Source organism: Primulina eburnea, chromosome 5 (assembly GCF_022965805.1).
Source record: "Primulina eburnea isolate SZY01 chromosome 5, ASM2296580v1, whole genome shotgun sequence".
In the NCBI taxonomy this organism is placed as follows: Eukaryota; Viridiplantae; Streptophyta; class Magnoliopsida; order Lamiales; family Gesneriaceae; genus Primulina; species Primulina eburnea.
The window spans coordinates 12,283,130-12,305,006 of NC_133105.1; the positions used below are offsets into that span (position 1 = coordinate 12,283,130).

The 21,877-nt window shown below is 36.1% G+C and overlaps 2 protein-coding genes across 6 annotated transcripts; both read left to right on the plus strand.

Annotated features, from left to right (window-relative positions):
* Nucleotides 1-14,511: 14,511 nt before the first annotated feature.
* LOC140831376 (uncharacterized) lies at nt 14,512-16,331 on the plus strand. Its single transcript, XM_073195126.1, has 3 exons — nt 14,512-14,943; nt 15,285-15,500; nt 15,738-16,331. Exons 1-3 carry the CDS (start codon nt 14,512-14,514, stop codon nt 16,329-16,331), a joined length of 1,242 nt encoding a protein of 413 aa, XP_073051227.1.
* A 2,031-nt stretch (nt 16,332-18,362) lies between these two features.
* On the plus strand, nt 18,363-21,048 carry LOC140831760 (uncharacterized). Of its 5 annotated transcripts, none has more exons than XM_073195509.1 (5): nt 18,365-18,536; nt 18,647-18,767; nt 19,551-19,824; nt 20,517-20,621; nt 20,759-21,048. In XM_073195509.1, the coding sequence occupies exons 1-5, from the start codon at nt 18,457-18,459 to the stop codon at nt 20,878-20,880; spliced, it is 702 nt and encodes a 233-aa protein (XP_073051610.1). In that variant the 5' UTR covers nt 18,365-18,456; the 3' UTR covers nt 20,881-21,048. The 5 variants fall into 5 exon arrangements, with proteins under 5 accessions (XP_073051613.1, XP_073051610.1, XP_073051611.1 ...); XM_073195510.1 differs by having other exon boundaries at nt 20,535-20,621; XM_073195508.1 differs by having other exon boundaries at nt 18,372-18,536; nt 20,499-20,621.
* The last annotated feature ends 829 nt before the right edge of the window (nt 21,049-21,877 follow it).

Below are 21,877 nucleotides of genomic sequence, written 5' to 3' on the forward strand. Positions count from 1 at the left end.
TCTAGCTTGAACCTTCGAAAAACTCTTCCACTTGTGTGATGTGTGTGTGCCTTGGGGTTTGAGAGTTGTGGGGAGAGTTTTCTGAATTTAGGGAGGGGGAGGTGTGACTTTGATGCTAGGTGTAGGGTTTTTAACATATTATATATTACATGATTCAACTAATTAGGGCTTAGGCCTATTAAGCCTCCTAATTAAGCCCAAAAACCTTTTATTAAATAACAAAAATTATTTTGTTTAGACTAGTTTGTGAATTTATTAGACGTGTTGCCATTAAGTTTGTATTTTTGTTGAAAAATCAACACCGATAAAATTTACGTACCGGCGTATAAAATCACCTTAAAACCCTTTATTTTCAAAATTATGAAAAACAATCAACTATACTTTAACAATTAAAAATAATTATTTAAGAAAAACATTTTACGTTTTTCAGCCCTCGGTCTTCGTTTCTCGATCGCATAACCTTTAAAAATACATTTTAGTGCAATCATGTAGAAATTAAAGTATATTTTAAACATGCAATTATGCATAACATAATTAATTAATACAATTAAAACATTTAATTAAAATACAAGAGAGTTTAATAATTGCATGCATGTGGTTTGCGCGAACCTTTAAATTTCCGGGGCGTTACAATTTCTTGCGTATGTTCAGTTTGTAATGCAGGAAATAAAAGGATAGATAGAGAGACAATCAGTAATACAAAATAAGATATTTTATTACGACAGGCGTGAACGTGCAACAGAAATATCCCCCCTAACACCATCATCCATGAGGCCAACCAAGTAGTCCAGGTTGACACCGTCTTCTCAAAGACTCTGTCCTCCAATGGTGTCTTTCGGGAAATCACCACCGATTCCATGAACGCTTCAGCCAAGTCTGGCTACCTGGAACTGGTTGCCTTAGCCATCCTAATTTTATCTGCTTTGATTTCAAGTGTTTGTGGAACTAACCCCTCTACCTGTATTTATAGATAAAAACCATACGAAGGGTCTCTCTCATCATGACTGATACAAGTAGCTTTCTGTCAAAGCTACCGCCGGTTCATCTTCCAGGATTAGTTTTAATCCACATGTTTAGGGGGAACATTGGTTAAGTCAATAATTATAGACTTCTCAACCGTTTCCTCCTAATCACATTATTCACCCGGTTCATTTTCTTGGGCACGTTACTTCCACGTCATTTTGTAAAAATTACTCAAACTTTTCGACTGCTTCTGATTGACGTGACAGTTAAATTTTTTAAATTTGAAATTAATGATCTTACCGTCGCCCAAACTTTTTCCAAAACTTTTAAAATTCCTCCACTAACAGTCCTCCACGTGGACTGACTCTTACCTTGCTATTATACTCGATTGCGCTTAAGCTTATCTTACAGGTGCTTATTTTGATCTTTCTCTGTCAATCAAGAACATGGCTGCCTCCATTGCTCAAACACAGTTGCTGTTAACTTTGTGTCAGTATTTGCCATGCCCAACAAGTTTATGCAAGCCATGTTTCGTACGATCGAACATCCTGGGCTTCGCTCTTTTTGGGTTGCAGCTACTGTTACTCCGACACAATATTGAAGGAATTCTTTGATTCTGCATACATGAAGAACGGAGAAATTGTTTGTGCTGTTCAAAACAAAAACCTCCAATTCACCCAGAAGATGTTTGCTGATTTGTTCAGCTTACCCACAGCTGGAATTACTGATTTCTCCACACTGCCAGATGAAAATATTGACATTCGGCAAAGTACCTTCTCAATCACAGATTCTCCGATTTCTTCTCCAACATGTCAAAAACGCGATTTGAAGATCAAATTCAGACTGTTGGCTGATATTGTGGCAAAAGGACTTTTTGCCAAGGCTGGTGCCTATGATAAGATCACCTTAGAGAAATTTCTTGTTATGGCCACCATGTCATCCAAACTGCGGATCAACTGGTCTGATGTTTTATTCAAAATATTGGTAGCTATGATCAAGAAGAAAACCAATCGCAAGGCTTTGCGATTCAAATCTGCCACATGCTGATTGATGCAGGGGTTCAACCGGTTGATATGATAGAAGTTGGAAAAACCAAGCTGTTCAACTGGGTAACGGTTGAAAAATTCGTCAAGAAAAATCGACCGACTGATGAGGAGATAGTCTCCATCAAAACCGAGACTGGGGAAGAATTTGTGAAACAGAAGAAGAAATCAAAGATCGTTTCAACTCCCAAAGAAACCAAGAGGAAGCTGGTCCTAAAATCCAGTTCTCATGACAAATCCAAGGACGACATTCCCGTCTCTCAAGTCTTTAAGAATAAACGAACTGAAACATCAAAAACAGCGGAGATCAAACTGATTAAGCATCTTTCTGCACCATTCTTGCCCCGATCCCCGCAATCTCAGCCACCATGCTTAAAGGAATTCAAATTACTGAAACAGAGATTGAGTCCTCTTACTCTGGAGTTCCTATTATTCTCTCCACAGATAAGGGTAAACAGGTCATGATCGAAATTACACCAAAAGCAATTTGGTACATACATCTATAGTCCTTACCAGTGAACGTGTCAATGAGGCCGTACAAAAGAAGATGGAGATGTTCGACTAATGGGTTCAATATCGAACCGTTGTAATCTTTGACTCATGGATTCAAACCGGCGAAATAAAAGCAGCCGCCAAGCTTGAACAGTCCATCTTGGAATGGACTGAAACATCTGATATTCAAACCGCTCTACGTCGCCGAGACTTTTTGGAACTTCAGATGGAAAAAAGCACTCTCCGAGCCATCAATCAATTAAAAAGGAACAATTTTGATCCATTTTGTCCCATCGCAAAGGATGATTCAGCTGTTATCTCTCAACTTGAGATGGATGCCTTATCACTTGCTACGCATGTTGCCCTACTGCGACAGGATCTTCACCTTCCAGCAACTACAAAACAGAGTAACCTCGACTCTACATTGGAACTACACGAAGACCTGCATTCTGAACAGCTCAAAGACACGTCCACAATTCAGGATCATTCATCTACATCACATGGTACGAGCACTAAGCCTTCATCACCAGTACTTACAGTAATCGCTCAACTGGATGATAAGGAGAACGCTCTGCCTCCCTCTGAAAAAATCACGCCAGAAGACATTCCGAGTGCTGAAAAACAATGCCATCAGATAGCTCCAGATATCCTATCTGTTTCACAAACAATCTCTGACATTAATGCGTCTGGACAACCGCCTCCACTTCATCTTTCAGAAGCTCAAACTCTTTCTGTTGACAAGGCAGTAAGTTCCTATCTGATTTTGATGAAGCAACAACATTTAAAGAGAAATCGGTTTCCACAAAAGGCCCTCCCACTAATGATGATCCAACCGCTCTTCAAGAACCGTTGATGAACTCTCCCAAAGAGTTACAGGAAGCTGAACTGACTATTTCACCAATGCCTACTCATTCTCCTCCACCAAGTCCTCCATCAGCAAAACTAGATGAACCTAGAAGTCACCGGCTCTAAACCCTCTGATTTGACTGAAGATATCGACCAAATCATTGAGAGCATTACGGACTGAACTCCACGAGCCCGAGCCGTCAAAATCTGCTGGTAAACCATCTTCCTCTCAATTGATCTCTTTCAAGAACAGGTTGCTATCCGATCAAGGTGAACCTGAAGAACAAGAGTTTCTAAAAGAAAATTGCCAACAGCAGATTCTGACCAGAATAATCTCTATGGATCAATCCATTCTGGCTCTAAATAAAAAACAATTCGATCTAAAGGAGGCCTTTCAATCAATTAAGTCTGCTCTCCACAATAATCTTTCCACCCTGGAAACAAGTGTCTCCCTCCAGCAAGCAAAACATAATTCTGCACATCTTAAACTATGCCTTGGCCGATCGGATCAAATGACTTGTCTTCAAACAAATCTAGAACAATGCATAGATGCCCAAGTTGCTCAACATGCAGAGATTATGACTTTCCTTGTTCATGGTGATGTCAAAAAGGGGGAAAGAGAGCCACAAAGGGTAATTCAAGAAGCAGAATTATGTGTTATGAAGGAACTGCTTGAGTTGAAAGAAAAAGAAGTGTGGGACCCGGACGCTAATTCATATTCTTAAATCATCATTGGGATTCAATGGACCAGTTAAAAAAGTAGGTCAATTTTTTTTTAATTGAGCACTTCATAAAAAAGTGTCCCAAAATACTACAACAAGTTATGCATCATCTTATTTGATTTACAAGATCAAGTTCCATATCTACAACATGATCTAAAGATACAGACTTGTTCAAAATAAAGTCATAACAAACTAGTGTTTATCAACCCATATCAAGTGTTGAACAACCAGTTCTACATCTAAGCTCGGATCACCACTCTAATCTCGATCTTTCATGCTCTTCTCGACCCTAATCATGTCCCACCTGTTGCCATGTACACATACAAACACAACAACAGCCGGATAACTCCGGTGAGAAACATATTTCCCAGTATAAACAACGTATACATGCATTTCATATAAACATATATCAAAGCATGAAATATTTATCAAGCAACATGTATCATAATCTAAGAAACATAAATCGATACAAAGCTTTTAATCAAACTCTTATAACTCTTAATCTTTGACTCGACTCTAAATCAAACTCTGTAACTCTTAGTGACGTTTATCTAGGGATCTCGGTTTGAATAAGAACATAACAAGTATCCCACCTACTCTCCCATTCGAGGTGGCGGTACGTCCCTATTCCCGGACTTCGGTACACTATATCGAGTGTCTACAATAGGAGTCGATCTTCTCCTAAGCGCATCGATATAAACCAAACGTCCAGTGACTTGGCATCTCTACCAAAGACTCATTCACAAGGTATATTTCATAATATATGCTTTTCTATAACTCAATATACTAAGCATATTCAACTCAAGCATTTAAAACACATCAAAGCAATAGCAATGTAGTATGTGGTTTTGGGAACTCAAGTTATATCTTACTCGATTTATCTCTCCCGATTAACATTGATTTATACCTTTCTTTTCTCGGTGTTTGGTTGGACACAACCAATCTCAATTTTGCTTTGCTCGTTCTTCTACCGTTCGAAGTTGAAGTCTCGAGTTCGAAGCCTTCAATACCAAATATGGAATGACATTCGAGAAGCACAATATCACATATATCTCAAAGCAAGACTAGATTGATCAATACTCAATCTACTTATGTTTCGATAGCATAACGACACAATTTCGGTATATCCGGAAATTCAAACAAGAGGCAATTATCAATAAACCGTAACCATCAATAAATATCAACTACAATTCCAAAATCTGCACCACCCCAATCAAACATAGACTGAAAAATTATAACAATTTCATACGTTGTCCGTTCTTCAATCAGGTTTTGATTATATGATTACCACAATCTCAAGAACACATAATATCAATCCAACTATAATTCCTCCAACACTAAAATTTCGAACCATGCAAGAATGTAATAAAACTTACATCCCTTTGAAGCTCTTGGCGAGAGAAACACAGAACTAAACTGAGATTGAAAATCGGATGGCCGGATCTTGCACAATCACAATTCTAGGCTATGAAGAAAACTTGAAGATTTCCACCATGGAGAGTCTCGGTTCTTGATTGCTAACTTCTGTAATGAATGGAGAAGCTTACATGTTTAATATGCATGGCAAGACATGTGTCCTCCTCTAGATTCACGTTCAGCACTTCTCGCGCATATGCGTGTCCAACACTGGCGCATATGCGCGAGACTCTCTGTCTCGGCACTTAAGAAATTCACCGGCTCGCGCATATGCGCGTCCTGTCTCGCGCATATGCGCGAGGTCTCCTGCCTTGGCGTTTGGCTGCTCACGCATATGCGCGCCTCGTCTCCGCGCATGTGCGCGAGAATCTCTGGTCTCCACACTTGCCCATGCTCTTCCACTCAAATCCCCTTAATTGCACTTCAGCCCCTGAAATCTTCACTATTTGCAATTCTGTCAATTAATTAATGTCTGATTACAATGATATAATATCATGCCTTACAGAAAGACAAGGCCAAAGCAGTGGAACACGGTAAATATCCAAAGAAACATTAAGTTGGTTATGTTCAAGATTGTAATTTCATTTACTTAATGAAATACAATATTTTCGTCCCTATATATCTTAAAAAATCATTATGTTATATAGCTTTGCAGCTGGGTTTTTTCATCACCAAAAAGAGGAAAATTGTTAAAAATTATTATTACCCAAGAATTTTGGTGTATGACAAAATCAAGGCAGCATGGAAACAACTGCATTTTATAAACAGGTATTAGTTCAACCGCTCAGCTCAACATAAGGAATATCTTTCTAACCACCTGTAGCTCAAGGAAGTCTAACCGCAAAAAGATAAGATTGGACTTAAATGATCCTCCTCTGAACCAGATCATTAAAGAGAACCATTTATTGCTCAAAGACATTCTCTGACCGGCTCAATACATTCAAAATATTACACCGCCTTGAAGTCAACTTATACTTACATCAGTCCCAAGAATGATCTGCATTTATGTCTCTATCCCAGAAAAGGAAGACCAAGTATAAACTTCAAGTTCTGATGATAAAAATAGTTACCATAAAAGGAACTCCTCAAGAAAAACGCTTCAGAACTATGCTGAGCAAAAAGAACATTAAATGAGTTTATTGGAGAACCATTAATGCTCATAAAGACGACATCAACACATCTGTTCAGAGGATCAGGTTAACATTGCTTGTTCTTCCCGACCGTTAAGAAAATCGTGTATATTAACGGAGAAGTGGGCTAGCCAAACCACCTCTTGATTCACAGCTGAAAAATCACGTTGCTAGCTTACATAAAATCTCAAGAGCGCTATCAAAATTTTACATACTTCATCGCTCGATCAACATGCTTTGAACAGAAATAAATTCGATCATCTAAGGATCATTTTCGTGCTACTCAAACCAAATTGTTTATTCATATCAGTAACTTTTTAGTTATTTGATTAAGTCTTGGTGTCTAATGAACTAAGTGTTCTTAAAAATCCAGAAGTGTAAAGTGATCACTAAGAGTTCCAAAACAGGTAGTGTGATAAGTCTTGATTGGAGTAGGCTGTTGCAAGAAATTTGTAAAGCCAAAGTCTTTTAGTGGAATCCTGAAAGAGGAAGAAGGGGTGACGTAGGAGTATTCATTCTCCGAACATCCATAAAAAACTTGTTTCATCTTACTTTTCGCAAGCACTTACTTTTCCAGTCTCTAGTTATTAATTAAGCTTGTTAACATGTTTAAGTTTTATCGGAGAGTGTGAATCGTTTTCCGCACTTAATAGTGGTTCGCATTTCCAACCGTTTGAGAAGAACCTTCAACCGCCTAAAAACGGTGGAAATCAACATTTTTAAGAGAGAAAATTTGAAAGAGTTCATTCAACCCTCTCCCTCTAAACTCTTTCCCGATCCTAACAAAAACATCATTTATCATAAAATTTGTACTATTAGGTAACAAAAAATGTGTTTTACCACAACCTTTGATCAAGTGTATAGGACCTGATATTGTATTCATCATTGTTTTTGTTGGTTTTAGTTCCAAGAAATATCTTTTATCTCGGAGAATAGTGTGCGTTGTACCATTTTCAGATATGCAAACTTCCATGATATTAGTTCTTTGTTTAGCTTTGTTAATATTAGTTTTCATATTTGAACTTCAAAAAAATGCTATGAAAAAAATTACTGACAATATATATGTAATTTATTGAAAAATATGAGGAATATCATAACTATACAATAAAACATAGTATATGAGCACATGAAAAATAAAATATTTTACATTTTTATTTCACCAATATATTGATCATTTTCAGATAAATAATTCAGAAAATCTGCAGCATCAAAATGAGTTGAATAACTCAAACGGTGACTGTGTTCAGTGAAATTGTCTCTTTTTCTTTTCTCTTTATTGATTCTTTATAGAGCTTACAAATGTGCTCAAGGGATATTGAGGCACCATCCTTTCACTAGGCAAATAGCTCTTTCAGTGTGGATATTTTTCAAAACATATGAGATCCACACTTTTTAGTGGATCACACGTGTGAATAAATGTCAACTTGTAGATACACTTTTAGGATATTATGTTAAGGGTAGCATGAAATTTCTCATAGTGGGTCGTTTGTCTGCTTGGCTCGTCAAGCACGAGATAATTCATATATCTTTTAGCTTTGATCACCAAAGAATCAATACTTTACAAATAAAGCTCGAGAATTGACATTTTTGTCTAAGCTCACGTGCACAACAATTCATATGTGTTTGTCACATTTTCCTCCCGGGTTTGGTCAACCACCAAGTCTACTGTCGTTTTGAAAGAACGTCATTAATTAGTTTGTTGACTAATGCTGTAACTATCACATGTATCTTTAGAGTTGTAAATAAATCAAATGGTCAGAAAAATATTTGATTCGTATTCGAAATTATTGAATTCGAGCCGAACTTGAACATATTCAAACTTCTTTTTTTGTTCATAGCTCGTTAGTTGGTTGCGAGCTTTTTATTTAACATTATTATTATATAATAAATATATTTTTAATTATTTGTTAAAAATGTTTTAAAATATATATAATAACTTGAAAATTAAAAAGATAGTGCATTAGCATAATCTGCGGTAGTACTAAGCGGATTCAAACAGATTGCAGTGATTTTTTTATTTTATGTATGTATAATCTATAATCTCTTACTATGATATTAAAGCTGAGAGCCCTATATTAAGTGTTTTTGTTTAAATTGTCATACCAACACAAAATTACACGTATATTCCTCGCAAACATTATGGCTTTACATCGTTTTAAATTATTTGGTTAATGACTGCATTTTAAGATTAAAGAATGTTGTGATTCAATAGTCACCATAATTCTTTTCTTTCCAAGTCTTTTATTTAACTTTAATTCATTATATTTAATGTTCTTTCATGTATTTCTCCATAATAAACATGTATACTTTAAACATAATTTAGAAGAAAATGTTTGATTTTTTTAAACGTCTACTACTTTAAAATGCGGATTTTTTTTTTTTGTAAAAGCTCACATTTTCGTAAATATCATTTAAATATTTTGCATGCATGCAACCCTACTGAAAAATATAATATTTAAAGATAAGCGTAGATATTTAACAATTTTAAATATAGCAGTTTAAAATGGCCAAACTCGACCAACAGAAATGCGTAAACATAACGAGTAAAAATCCTAGTAATCATTATCGTATCAAAACAAAAGTATAAAAATTTTCATGCCCTCTCAAAACTCATAAACACATAATTTGCAGAAGAAACATGATACTCAGGTCGTGCACGCACATCCGGTCCTGCCTACTCAGAGTTCGGCACCTCCAGTCTCATCATAAGCATGCTTACCTACATCACACACGCCTAGTGAGTCTAAAGACTCAACACACCTGTACTGGAAATAACAAGTACATATGCATAGCAAGCAGCAGTGATATACTGTAATCAACATACATTTCATGAACTTTAAAAGCGTAAAGGTAAACATGTCATATGAAATCATAACATGTCAAAAAAGCTCATAATTATCATCATATACTTATATATTTCATTTAATTGAATTCAGTTCATTAGTTGTGACTTTTGTATCATCATTCATCATTATACAATAGATCCATCTACATAAAACCGTGGTACCCGGCGGCTGTCGGATATCAGTGACAGTATCCACTGTGCCTAGGCCTCATCATCAGCATTTACATATACATCTTAAGCAATTGCATATACATCGATAGCCACAACTAATTCTCATCCTTCAAAACATCATCATTTTCATCACTTTTCAAAAGCATGCACATGTGTAAATTTTTCTTAAAATCAAGCATGCAAAGTATATTTCATATTTTCATAAAAATTATAATCATGATGCATAAACATTTAAATGCATGATAAATTTGTTCTCGGGACGCTACCAGGACTAAAATCTCTCTTCGGGTGCAAGACGGTCATTTTGCCCCTGGAAACCCAAAATGACCGTTTTACCCCTGGACCTCTAAATTCGACCCGAAGTTTATCAAATTCCTTAAAATATCCCAAAACATATTAAAATATATTTCTTAGATGTAAACTCGAGCCCGTTTCAAAACTTAGTCGATTCGTTTTAAAACTTGAACCGGGGTACCGGTTTTAACCCGAATCGAACCGAAACTTAACCAAATTTCTCCCAACTTTTTACCACACCTTATAAACACATTACCAGCCTTAAACCTCAAGACCAGACCCCTAAATCTCTCGGATACACCCAAAACATTGCTGGGAGAATTTTGCGTAACACAACTCGAAACCTTAGCCGCCCTCTTTCCCAAACCATCATCCTAGCCTTTAGTCAATGGGACCATCCCCTAACCAACCTCACCTAGACCACTCTAGGATCCCTTTGGGCCTGCTGAACCCACGGACACACCCCCATGAAAGTTGCAACTCGCCTTCATTTGCTAGTCCCCAAGAAAACACACCTGCAGCCAACCTCTCAACTCCACGATCGATCGGCTTCAAGGGTGTCTCCAGCAGCATTTGAGCCATCTTAAGCCATATCTCATACCCACCAGGGTTTGGTCCAAGCCTTGGATCGGCCCTTGCACTGCCAGCTCAAACTCCTTTCACGCGATCTCCCCAAAACCGAACCAAACGCAACCCTACATCTCACGGCCTCTAGCGTACAGCACTATACCTCGACTCCAGCCTATTGACAGCATGTTCCTCGACATATTCAGCCCCTAAAGACCCTTGCTCGGCAGCCCCTTGCACCATGGTAAAAAAAAAACGTGAGTTGGTGAAGATTTAAGCGTGCATCATGGAAAACCGAGACTATAAACCATAGTTCATGCAAAAATCGATCATTTCATATAAATATCACACATGACAGATTAATATCGACGTGAATGATGCGTAAAAGAAAATAAATGGCGTGCCTTGAAAATTTAAGAACGAAAACGTGAAGGAATGCGCGTCGGGGAGGCTCGGAGGAGTGAGGATGAACTTTTCTTGAAAGAAGAAGTGGAGGGGTATCTTTGCTGCTGAAAACCGATGTGGAGGCTTCTGAAGGAGAGGGGGTGGGCGGATGCTATGATAATTAGGTTTAGGGTTTGTGAAAAATAGGTTTTGGTTTATTTAAATGAACTAATGGGCTCTCACTTAATTTAAAAAAAGATAAAAATGATTTTTGAGCCCTTAACAATAAAACAAACCCAACAAGCCAAAAAATATTCCCGAAAAATATTTCGTTCTGGTACATTTTTGAAAATATCGCCCCGAGCCCTCAAAAAATCCTCCGAATCGTTAAAATTTGCGTACCGGTTAAAAATATGCTCCGACGGGTAAAAATACCCAACAAAGCTCATTCTTGAAAAATACACTTAAAACACCTTATATTAATAAATAAAAATTAAACATGTAATAAAAAATAATTTTCCTGATAATTTCGTGGTCTCTGTTCCTCGATCGAGCGCGAAATGCACCTAGAAACCCTAATGCGTGAACTTTTAAAATAATCATGAAATGAGTCATATCATGCAATAATTATGTATTAAATGCATAAAAATAATTAAACACATCTTCTAAATAAAACCCTAGATTGCATATATTTAGGTTACATAACTTAAATTTCTTGGACCTTACATTTTTTGCTGTTGTGAGGATTTCTGTTTTGATATGCACAAAAATATTTGAAAACATGGAAAGGTGAAGAGTTCAATTTTGATGATTGATCTTATGCGCACACACATGTATATCTATTATAAAGTGTGAACTATGGACAAAATTTTACACTATGAATTGTCAAATTTTTCATCGATTTGTATATATTTTAAAAGAATCCTAAAAAATAGGTTATGATGTTTTTGTAAAAAAATTACTATGATAAGAACAAATTAGAAAAACATAATATATGTATATGTGTGTGTGTGTGTATATATATATATGTGTGTGTGTGTGTGTGTGTGTGTCTGTGTGTGTGTCCTTATGTTTTTCAAAAAGATTCTAACTCTAAGGGACCGTTTAGTACGTGAGATGAGATAATTAAATGATTAACAATTTTATTGATATGTAGTTGATAAGGAATGATGTATAATATTGTGTGATTAACTATTTCATGTGTGTAGAATTTTAATTTGTGAGATAAATTTTTGCTTGACCAAAATGCCCTCCAATACCTCAATCACATTCCCACAATACCCTGCAATACTCAATCTATATTCCACAATTGAATTTGACAGAACTAAATACCTTATTCTTTTGGATAGAGACTAGAAAATATCTTCTTCCATGTCTTCCCTTGAAGATGTATTCATCTGCGATTTTTCTTCTTGTACAGTGTCTCAAAGGAAATGAAGGGTGAAAGCACCAAGCACTAATCAACGAGGACTTGCGATTTTGATTGTGTATGAGTATTTTCATATCTACAAATACTACAAAAAAAAAAATTTGAAGTTTTACCCATACCACACAACTTTTAGATCTGAAGATGGGTTGCAATATGTGGGAGATGAATGGTTGTTGTAAGTAATTTTTTTTTGTGAGAATATTCTGATCTAAATTTTTTGTACAGAGACAAAATCATAGACCCGATAATGTTTTTTGCCTTGTTTCCTTCCATTTCAGAGCTTCTGTTCTAATGTGGGTTGCATACGAAAATTTTCTGTCGGCAATGAAGAAAGAGATTGTGAATCAGAAGCTAGGTTTAGCAATTGTCAAATTTTGTTGCTTTAAAATGCGGGGACAATTTCGTATTTTTCCAACAATTATCTTTTGGACTAGGGAGGGATTGATTTAATCTGTGTGCAGAGTGATGGACCGCTTTTCCATGGGATACACAATCTATCAAGGTTTAATCAACCCTACCAAACAGACCTTAAATGAATATCTACAAGATATGTTTAAGAAATAATTGAAATTAAAAAATAATATATTATTTAATTTAAAATCATAAAATCATCGTGAAGTTTTTAATTTTCAAATTTCCAATTGTATCGAGAATCGAATTAGAATTTTGAGAAGTTAAAAATTAAATATATCGTAATTTGGAGTATAAATTATAAATTTAATAAAATTTTAACGAATTTATTTAGAATAAAAATACTACTCCACTAAATATATTACATGTCAAAATATATTACTCCTACTAAAAATAATACTCCACTAAATATATTACATCCAAGTTTCGAACCACTAAATAATTGCTATTCAACTTTTCATCCAAGCTTCCTTTTTCTCTTCATTCTTTTTTCCCCGCTTCTTTTATCGCTTTGGGTCAGTCTAGTGGGTTCTTAGGAGGGGGGTCAATCTTTTGTTCCTGACAATTCGGAGTCCTAGAGAGATACTCGGTGATTGTTGAAGAAGCAGAAGGAAGAAAGATTCAAGCTCTTTCACATAAAGAAAGCAATATTTTAACAAGTGAAAAGGAAGTGATCAAATCTACGGATAAGCTTACTCGAGAGCTAGTCAGGTTGCAGAGCGGAGTCAATTATGATAAAGGATCGGCTTCGAAGGGTCCGAGTCGTCTGTTATGAAGATTTGTTCATGGAATTTTAGAGGGGGATCCTCATCTCGAAGAAGGAATTTAGTAAGAACTTTAATTCGAAAGGAAAACCCAGACATTGCAGTTTTCTTAGAAACCAAGAGTTATACAATTGATCGGCGTTTTGTTTCAAGTCTTTGGAAGTCTAGATTTGTCGATTGGGTGTGTTTACCAACGGATGGACGATCGGGTGGCATCATAGTTCTGTGGGATCCTCGCGTGGTTGAGGTTTGTGATAATTTAATCGGGAATTACTCGGTATCGATTCAAATAACGCGCCAGGATGATGTATGTTGGTGGTTTTCCTGCTGTGAATGGGCCATGCAATCAGCGACATAGAGAGTTATTTTGGGAGGAATTAGCAGGTTTGAATTCATTGTGCGGAGTCAGGTGGTGTGTAGGAGGAGATTTTAATGTGGTTCGAAACTTAGATGAAAAGTTGAATAGCAATTCATCACAACAAGCATGCAATGCTTCGACGCTCTCATTCAAGAGTTGGGTCTGCACGATCCCCTTTTACTGAATGCGAAGTATACTTGGTCAAATTTCAGAGATATTCCGATTTGCAGCAGATTAGACAGGTTCCTGTTATCGAAGGGGTGGTTGGCTATCTTCCCAATGTTCAGACAGTTAGTGCTTCCGAGAATTACTTTTGATCATCATCCCATCGTATTGGAAACAAAGAGGCTAAAATGGGGTCCTACACCTTTTCGATTTGAGAACGTATGGTTGTCGCATAAACATTTTCATCAGTCCCTGACATCGTGGTGGAATGTTGAGAATTTTCAGGGATGGGCAGGTTACAAGTTCATGAGGAAACTAAAAGAAACAAAAAAAAGTAGCAGTTTGGAACAAGGAATTCTTCGGTGATGTTAATATCAAAATTAGAGAGTTACAATCCAAGATCTCCCGATTAGATGAGAAGGATGAAGCAGGTATTTGGTCAAGTGAATTAAAGGAGGAGTGTAGGGATGCAAGAACAAAATTGGAATTATTAAATATAAGGAAACTGCAGATGGAAAGTCAGAAAGCTAATGTTAAATGGCTAACTGATGGAGATCAAAATTCCAAGTTATTTCATTCGTTGCTGAAAAATAGAAGAAACAAGGCATTGATAGAAAAGATCGAGTTGGATGATGGGTCACTCATTACAGATGAATCAGAGATTGAGAAGGCCATCATTGATTACTATCAAAGATTGTTCAGAAAATCACAGGGAGATGGCACAGGCTTAGAGGGACTAGATTGTATGCCAATAAATCCAGAGGAAGCATCGAAATTGGAAGAGCCTTTTTCCGAGGAAGAGATTAGAGGAGCAGTGTTTCAGTGTGATGGAAAGAAGGCCCCGGGACCGGATGGTTTCACTCTAGCTTTCTTTCAAAAATGCTGGGATACTATTAGAGATGATCTACTACTTGTTTTTGATGATTTCTTCAGAGATGGCATCGTAAACAGGATTACAAACGAAACATACCTGTGTCTCATACCAAAAAAACAAGAGGCAATGAAAATCAAAGATTTCAGACCCATCAGCCTAATAACCAGCTTGTACAAAATTTTGGCTAAAGTCCTAGCTAATTGATTGAAAGAGGTGTTGAGCAAAACAGTGGCGGAATATCAATGTGCCTTCATTCGAGGAAGACAGATAACAGATTGTTGCCTCATAGCAAACGAAGTCGTTGAGGAGTATAGAAGGAAAATGAAGAACGGCTGGATCTTCAAAGTTGACTTTGAAAAAGCATACGATAATGTGGATCGGAATTTCTTGATTTTGTTCTACAAAAAAAGGGATTCGGTGCTAGGTGGAGGAAGTGGATTAAGGGTTGTGTGTCGAATGTCTCATATTCCATACTCATTAATGGGAGACCGAGAGGGAAGTTCAATGGCAAGAGGGGTCTCAGACAAGGAGATCCTTTATCCCCATTCCTATTTAATTTGGTGATTGATGGATTAGGGAGAATGATAGATCAAGCTAAATGCTCGGGCACTGTTAGAGACCTCGAGGTTGGGAGAAACAAAGAACAAGTTTCACATATTCAATTTGGCGAACGACACTCTCTTTCTCGTCCAATCCGAGCAACATGTCAAGGCAGTTGTAGAAATCCTAAAATTGTTCTGCTCAAAATCTGGATTGAGGATAAATTTCGACAAGAGTTCTTTGATTGGTTTGAACCAATCGGATGTTAGAGTTGAGGGTGCGGCTACGTCATTTGGATGCAAGCCAGAAAAATTGCCTATCAGATACCTCGGGGTACCTTTAGGAGGAAATACAACAAAATTGGAATTTTGGATACCGGTAATTTCCAAGATGTTCACAAAGTTAGCAGGATGGAAAAGGCTTTTCTTTCAAGAGGTGGTCGTCTCACTTTGATTCAGGCGGTTTTAAGTGCTTTACCTACATATTTCATGTCTTTATTCAAGGTACCAAATCGAGTGGCGATGATTATGGAAAAACTAATGAGGAATTTCTTTTGGGATGGATCAGATGGAGACTCGCATTGTCACGTTATAAACTGGAATCAAGTCTCAAAACTGAAAGAGCAAGGCGGCCTAGGCTTAGGTAACATACTTCTAAGGAATAAAGCGCTACTTGCAAAATGGTGGTGGAGATCCGCGGTCGAGGAAAGTCCTTTGTGGAAAAGAGTTGTGGGCAGTATCTATGGCATTCAAAGTAACGACTGGGATTTAAGAGAGGCAAGATATTCGACGTTCAGAAGCTCGTGGAAGTATATCTCTCGGACTCATTGTCTTTGTTGGAACTTGATTGGCTCGGTTCTTAAGGGAGGGAATATTTTGAGGTTTTGGGAGGATAGATGGGTGGGTTGTGTCCTTTAAAAGATTGTTTTCCTCTTCTTTATCTACTCTCTGACTCTAAGAACAAACCAGTTAATTTTTTTTTTCTCGGCCCACGATACTCAAGGACTTTCCTCAGTCCAGTGGGAAGTTCGTTTCAGAAGAGGGTTGAATGATGCTAAATTGGAAGAGTTCACATCTCTATCTAGGGTGTTGCATTCAGTTATTTTGAGTGTGGGGGTTAGGGACATCAGGGTTTGGTTAGGGGATTCTTCGGGTCTTTTCTCTGTCAATTCTTTATACTCCTCTTTTTTCAACAATAATTCCAATTCAACTTTCCCCTTCATTGCTCACATTTGGAAAGTGCCAATCCCACAAAAGGTGAAAGTGTTCTCGTGGATAGTTGCGTTGGGAAAATTGCAGACGAACGACAGAGTGCGGATAAGGAATCCAAACAATGCTTTAAGTCCTCAGTGGTGTGTATTGTGCAAAAAAAATACCGAAAATCAGGATCACATATTGATTCACTGTTCCTACTCGAGACGTATATGGACCAAGGTCATGCAACACTTGGGATTTGAATGGACCTTTCCTCTAAACTCAAGAGATATGTACCTTATGGAACATAGCTACCTGAAAGGAAAAGGCCTAAAACATTTCTGGTGCATCATTATCCATTGCTTATTTTGGTCGATATGGCTAGAACACAACAACAGGATATTCAGCAGCATTGAAGAGCATTCAGAAAATCTGTGGGAAACAGTTAAGATCAGGGTGACAAGATGGACAGTAGCGACTCCGGCGTTTAAACATATACTTTTATCAGATCTAGTTAGGGATTGGTGTTTTATTTCGTGTTGATTTAATGATTTTATTAAGACTAGGCTCATTTCAAATTCCTAGTCTTTTTTGTGGATCGCTTGTCCACTACATTATGTAACCTTTATCTTCATATTATCAATATATTAGTTTCTTATATATATAAAAAAAATTAGATTATATTTATTACAATTATATAATTATATTATATAAAATATAAAAGTGTGTGGATGAATAAAGTATTCATTATTAATCATCAACTTTGTTTTTCATTGTATCTATCTTACAAAAATACTGAAAAATTGGCCTAAATGTTTCTTTAAAAAATAAAATATAATATTAAGATATGACGTAAGTTGAAAAATATCATATGTTTTTTAAAGATAATGAGAGATGTTAAGATCGAAAAAGTGTTTGGGGAGGGTGAATAAAAACTTTAAGTTTTTTTAAATAAATTTGAGCTGGCTTAAACAGTAGTTAGTTATTTACTCTTTTTCTTTGACCGACTCTACATAGCTAGACCATTAAAAATGATTTTCAAGTACTAAAAATGTCGAAGGCTATTTGGAGCACGAGTAAGGTCTTTCATAAGACGGTCTTACGGATCTTTATTCGTGAAACGGAGTAATCTTGTCCATATTTATAATAAAAATTAATATATTTGACATAAAAAGTAATTTTTTTCGTGGATGATCCCATATAGAATATCCGTTTCACAAAATTGATCTGTGAGATCGTCTCACATGAGTTTTTGTGTTGGAACACATCCGAAGGTAGGTAAAAGTCTAGAACCATTTTTAGAGCTACAAATAACATTTAGATTTTGTTTGGAGAGATAAATTTGAAATTATTGATTTTGATTATAGTTTTATTATCTGATACAACCGATCAAATATTAAACTTACAAATGATTTATGGAAAAAACTTGTGTGAGACGGTCTCACGGGTCGTATTTGTGAGACGGATATCTTATTTGGGTCACCCATAAAAATGTATTACTTTTTATTGTGAATATGAGTAGGGTTGACCCGTCTCACAGATTATGATTCGTGAGACGGTCTCACATGAGACCCACTCATTATTTATTTACACATTAGTAAGACAAAACAGAATGTATTTCAAAAGAAAATATTATTGTGTGAACTTTAAATTCATCGTAATTAACATAAAATATTATGTGTAAATATTTAAAAGTGAATTTGAAATGAGTTCAACAAAAATAAATTTCAAATCGAAATGTAACCTTAAATTCAAAATATTGGCGCTAAATATAACAGTGGTAGCCTACAGACCAAATGAACATGACTACACGAGAAGGATTCAGTTCAGAATAAGAATCGACATTGAAATGAAATCAAAACAGCCTTCGATCAGGCCGGCGGGGCAACGCTCCATAACTTCTACCGTTCTCTTCAGTGGCCCAAAGGGGTACAGCTAGGGTTTATTCATTTATTGTTATAATTTTTTCAAATTCTTGGATACCGGAGATTTCTTGTTTTCTGCTCTTTTTTCAGTTTTCAGATCTGGGTTTTTTTCAGGTCGAGTGTTTGTGACAAAGATGTTGGAATCAAAGCTTCTACTCAACAGGGTTCGCAGCTTTCGCTATCGGATTTCCTTAAACGGAAGGTGCGGAGGACTTCCGCGCCACACTCTTCTCGGGTAATCCTCAAAATCATGTAATGGACCATGTGTTTATTCACAAATTACTAAAAGAATATCACGGTTTTGATGTTTGATAGTCTATTGCGATAAAAACGAATGAGCTACTAGTTGGAATTCTATTTTCGTGAAGGGAAAAAACATGAGCCACTGGTTGGATTATTTCACTGGTTTGCTAATGCGCGCTGAACGACCCATGGCCCCCCGTTCATGTGGGGTTATTCTTTATTGGTATATGGCATAAGTTAATCAACAAGTAGGGATTAAATCATAAGATTTTTTTGTTCGATTTCCATGGAGTGCTTAGGATATCTTTGTTGTTTTGCTTACTTCGTTGAAGAAGAAGAAGAAGGAAAAATAGAAATAAGTGAGTAAGATGTTTTCCAAGAAATTGGCGGAATAAAATAAATAAATGTTGTATTCCCAAGTATTTGGTTTGCCAAAAGTAGTTGGAAGTTCGCTACAACGGGAGTGAGAATAAAAGGAGGGAAATGAAGTAAGAGTGTATTCTGACACAAATAATGGACTATTTTCAAAGGGAGGGAATGTCTCTTCTCTTCAACAACCTCTGCAAACATAACCAAACAAAACATTGAATTCAGGAATAATAAAATGATATCTCCCTACTATCAAATGAAGTTGGATCTTTATCTGTTCTTTGTTCATACCGTTTTGGTTTGTCTACCAAAAAAGTTGTGGAAGATGTTGCAAGTGCATCATTCAAGACTTTAGGCATGTGCTACATTTATTTAGACTGTTCAGAAGTTTTAAATATGTAAACAGGTAAATTGTGTATGTACATACTGTAACATAAGGTACTATAAGCAGGGAAAGGAGCAGCCCTTTATGTCGCCCTTAAGTTGTGAAGTGTCAAATTCAAATGTAGTTGGAGTAAATTCTAATGATGGTGGAGAAGCAGATGCAAACCTGTCTTTTGATAGTGTTCTTCAAATGTTAAAGAATAATGGCGAGGAAAAGAAAGATTGCTCAAACATCTCTGCTCCAAATGATACTCACGACTTACAACAAGCAAGAAACAGAGAAAATCCGTTTGAAGGTATGCAACCATATATTTTAGTTAGGTGATGAAGTTTCCATACACCACAACCCTGTTAAAAAGGATAAGTCGTAGTTAACCATACTCGATAAAAAATCAAAGCATTTCAATATTTGGTTATATGTTTACAAGTTGCTATGTCATCCGGACATAGTATTCAATAGAAGGTAGTTGAAGTTGGCAGAACCATAGTACGCTAACACAATTTCCTCTATTGCTAAGATAGTGTCTATGGTGTGAACCAATAAAATTAGAAATTTCTAGATTAATTTTCCCATCAATAGTTCATGAATCATACTGAAAATTTTGATATAGAGCATATAGTGATGCCTAAGAAATTTGAGAGCACATATGGATAGTGATTTTAGTGTGATTTTAATGTGTTGCATCATCTATACAGATGAAATGCAAGAGTTCTCCTCGAAAATGTTGCATTTTGAAATAAATAACCTCTATTCAGACTCTGGGTATTGCTGATATAAGCAGCTTAAAAGTTTACTTCAATGCTATCAACGAAATTATCGCTCGAGTGATGTGATTCGGTAAATTAAGGCATGTGTAGTAGATGATGTTAAAGTATATGCATAAAATTCCATTTTGAATGTCACAAGAGAATGTTTGATCAAAAGGATATATAATATTATATAAATAATTTATATACGAACTATGATTAGATCATGATAAGCCATCAGCTGGAAAGGTGTTGGCAGTTCTTGGAGATGATATAAGACCGATACAGAGTAGGAAAAGGAAGAAATTTTCCAGCAAGGAGGACTCCAAGCCTCTGTTCAATCACTGTAAGGGATATATTCTTAAACAAGAAAGCAAACATCTTATCATTTCTTATGCATTTCTTCCACTTTCCCCGATTGTTATTCATGCATTCTTCCCTAACTTCAGTTGTGTGACAAAAACCTTGTGATTTTCGAAACAGATGAGAATGGGGGTGGCTGGTGGGACGACAATATGGAAGGTATTGACAGTGAAAATGTCGGTTGCAGTTCTGCATGGGAAGGAGTTGGTTGTACTACACTCGGAGGGATCGAATGGCATTAAGTAGTAGAGCTGTAGGCCGGTATTTTCATGAATGATTTCCAAATACTGAGTTGCAAGAATTGACGTAGGTATCCATTTTCAGTTTATGTTATGTAAATGATCTGTTTAGTGTGGACATCGTCTTCCACTTTTTCACAATCTATTCCCTTGAAGGGAATGTGATTTTATGATTTATTTCTATGTTTTTAGCTTTGGTTCAAATTTTCCAAAGAAGTAATTTATCTTAAAAAAAATAAAGAAATAATTCTGAAAAAAAAACCGGAGAATGCTTTGTTGAGAATGAACTAAAAAAAGTATAATATTCCATCCAAGACTCTTAAAATAAAGAATCCAAGTTAGGACAATATTGTTTCCACATGTAGAAGACAACGCTGATTAATGCATGATCCCAAAGCACAATATTGAAATGACACCAATTAACATATGATTTTTTCTTTTCTCTTCTTTCGTATTTTTCGACAGTAGAACACCAGGACTGGATAAACCTCGGACTAATACGATAATTTATAAATCAGTTTAGTCAGATAAACTACATTGAGCAAACTTTATGCGATGTATTCATCTAAGAAAGTGTTGGTAGGAAAATCATACTCCTGACTTATGGTAATTAACATATAATTCTACATGTCTTACAATGTTTTGTTTGAAATTATTATTTTTATTTGTATATATAAAATGGCTTGATTTCAAAAAAATCTTGTGAAAAACACATGCACAGAGACCCTAACAATATTTCGATTTTGATAATACTGTTTTATCGTAGCAAGCATATGATTTTACACCCGTTATAATTTTGTTTTTGTTTCCTTTTTCTCTTATGTGAAGATTGGTTTGTAAGAAAGATTTGAATTCGAAAAATGAAATCATATAATGACCCATATAAAACAAATAAATAAGAAAAAACATATTTGAGCATCCGATAATAGCCTCAATTTTGGATTAAAGACTTTAGACTTTAGAGATAAGCATACACATCTTTTTGATATTCAGGATCTCA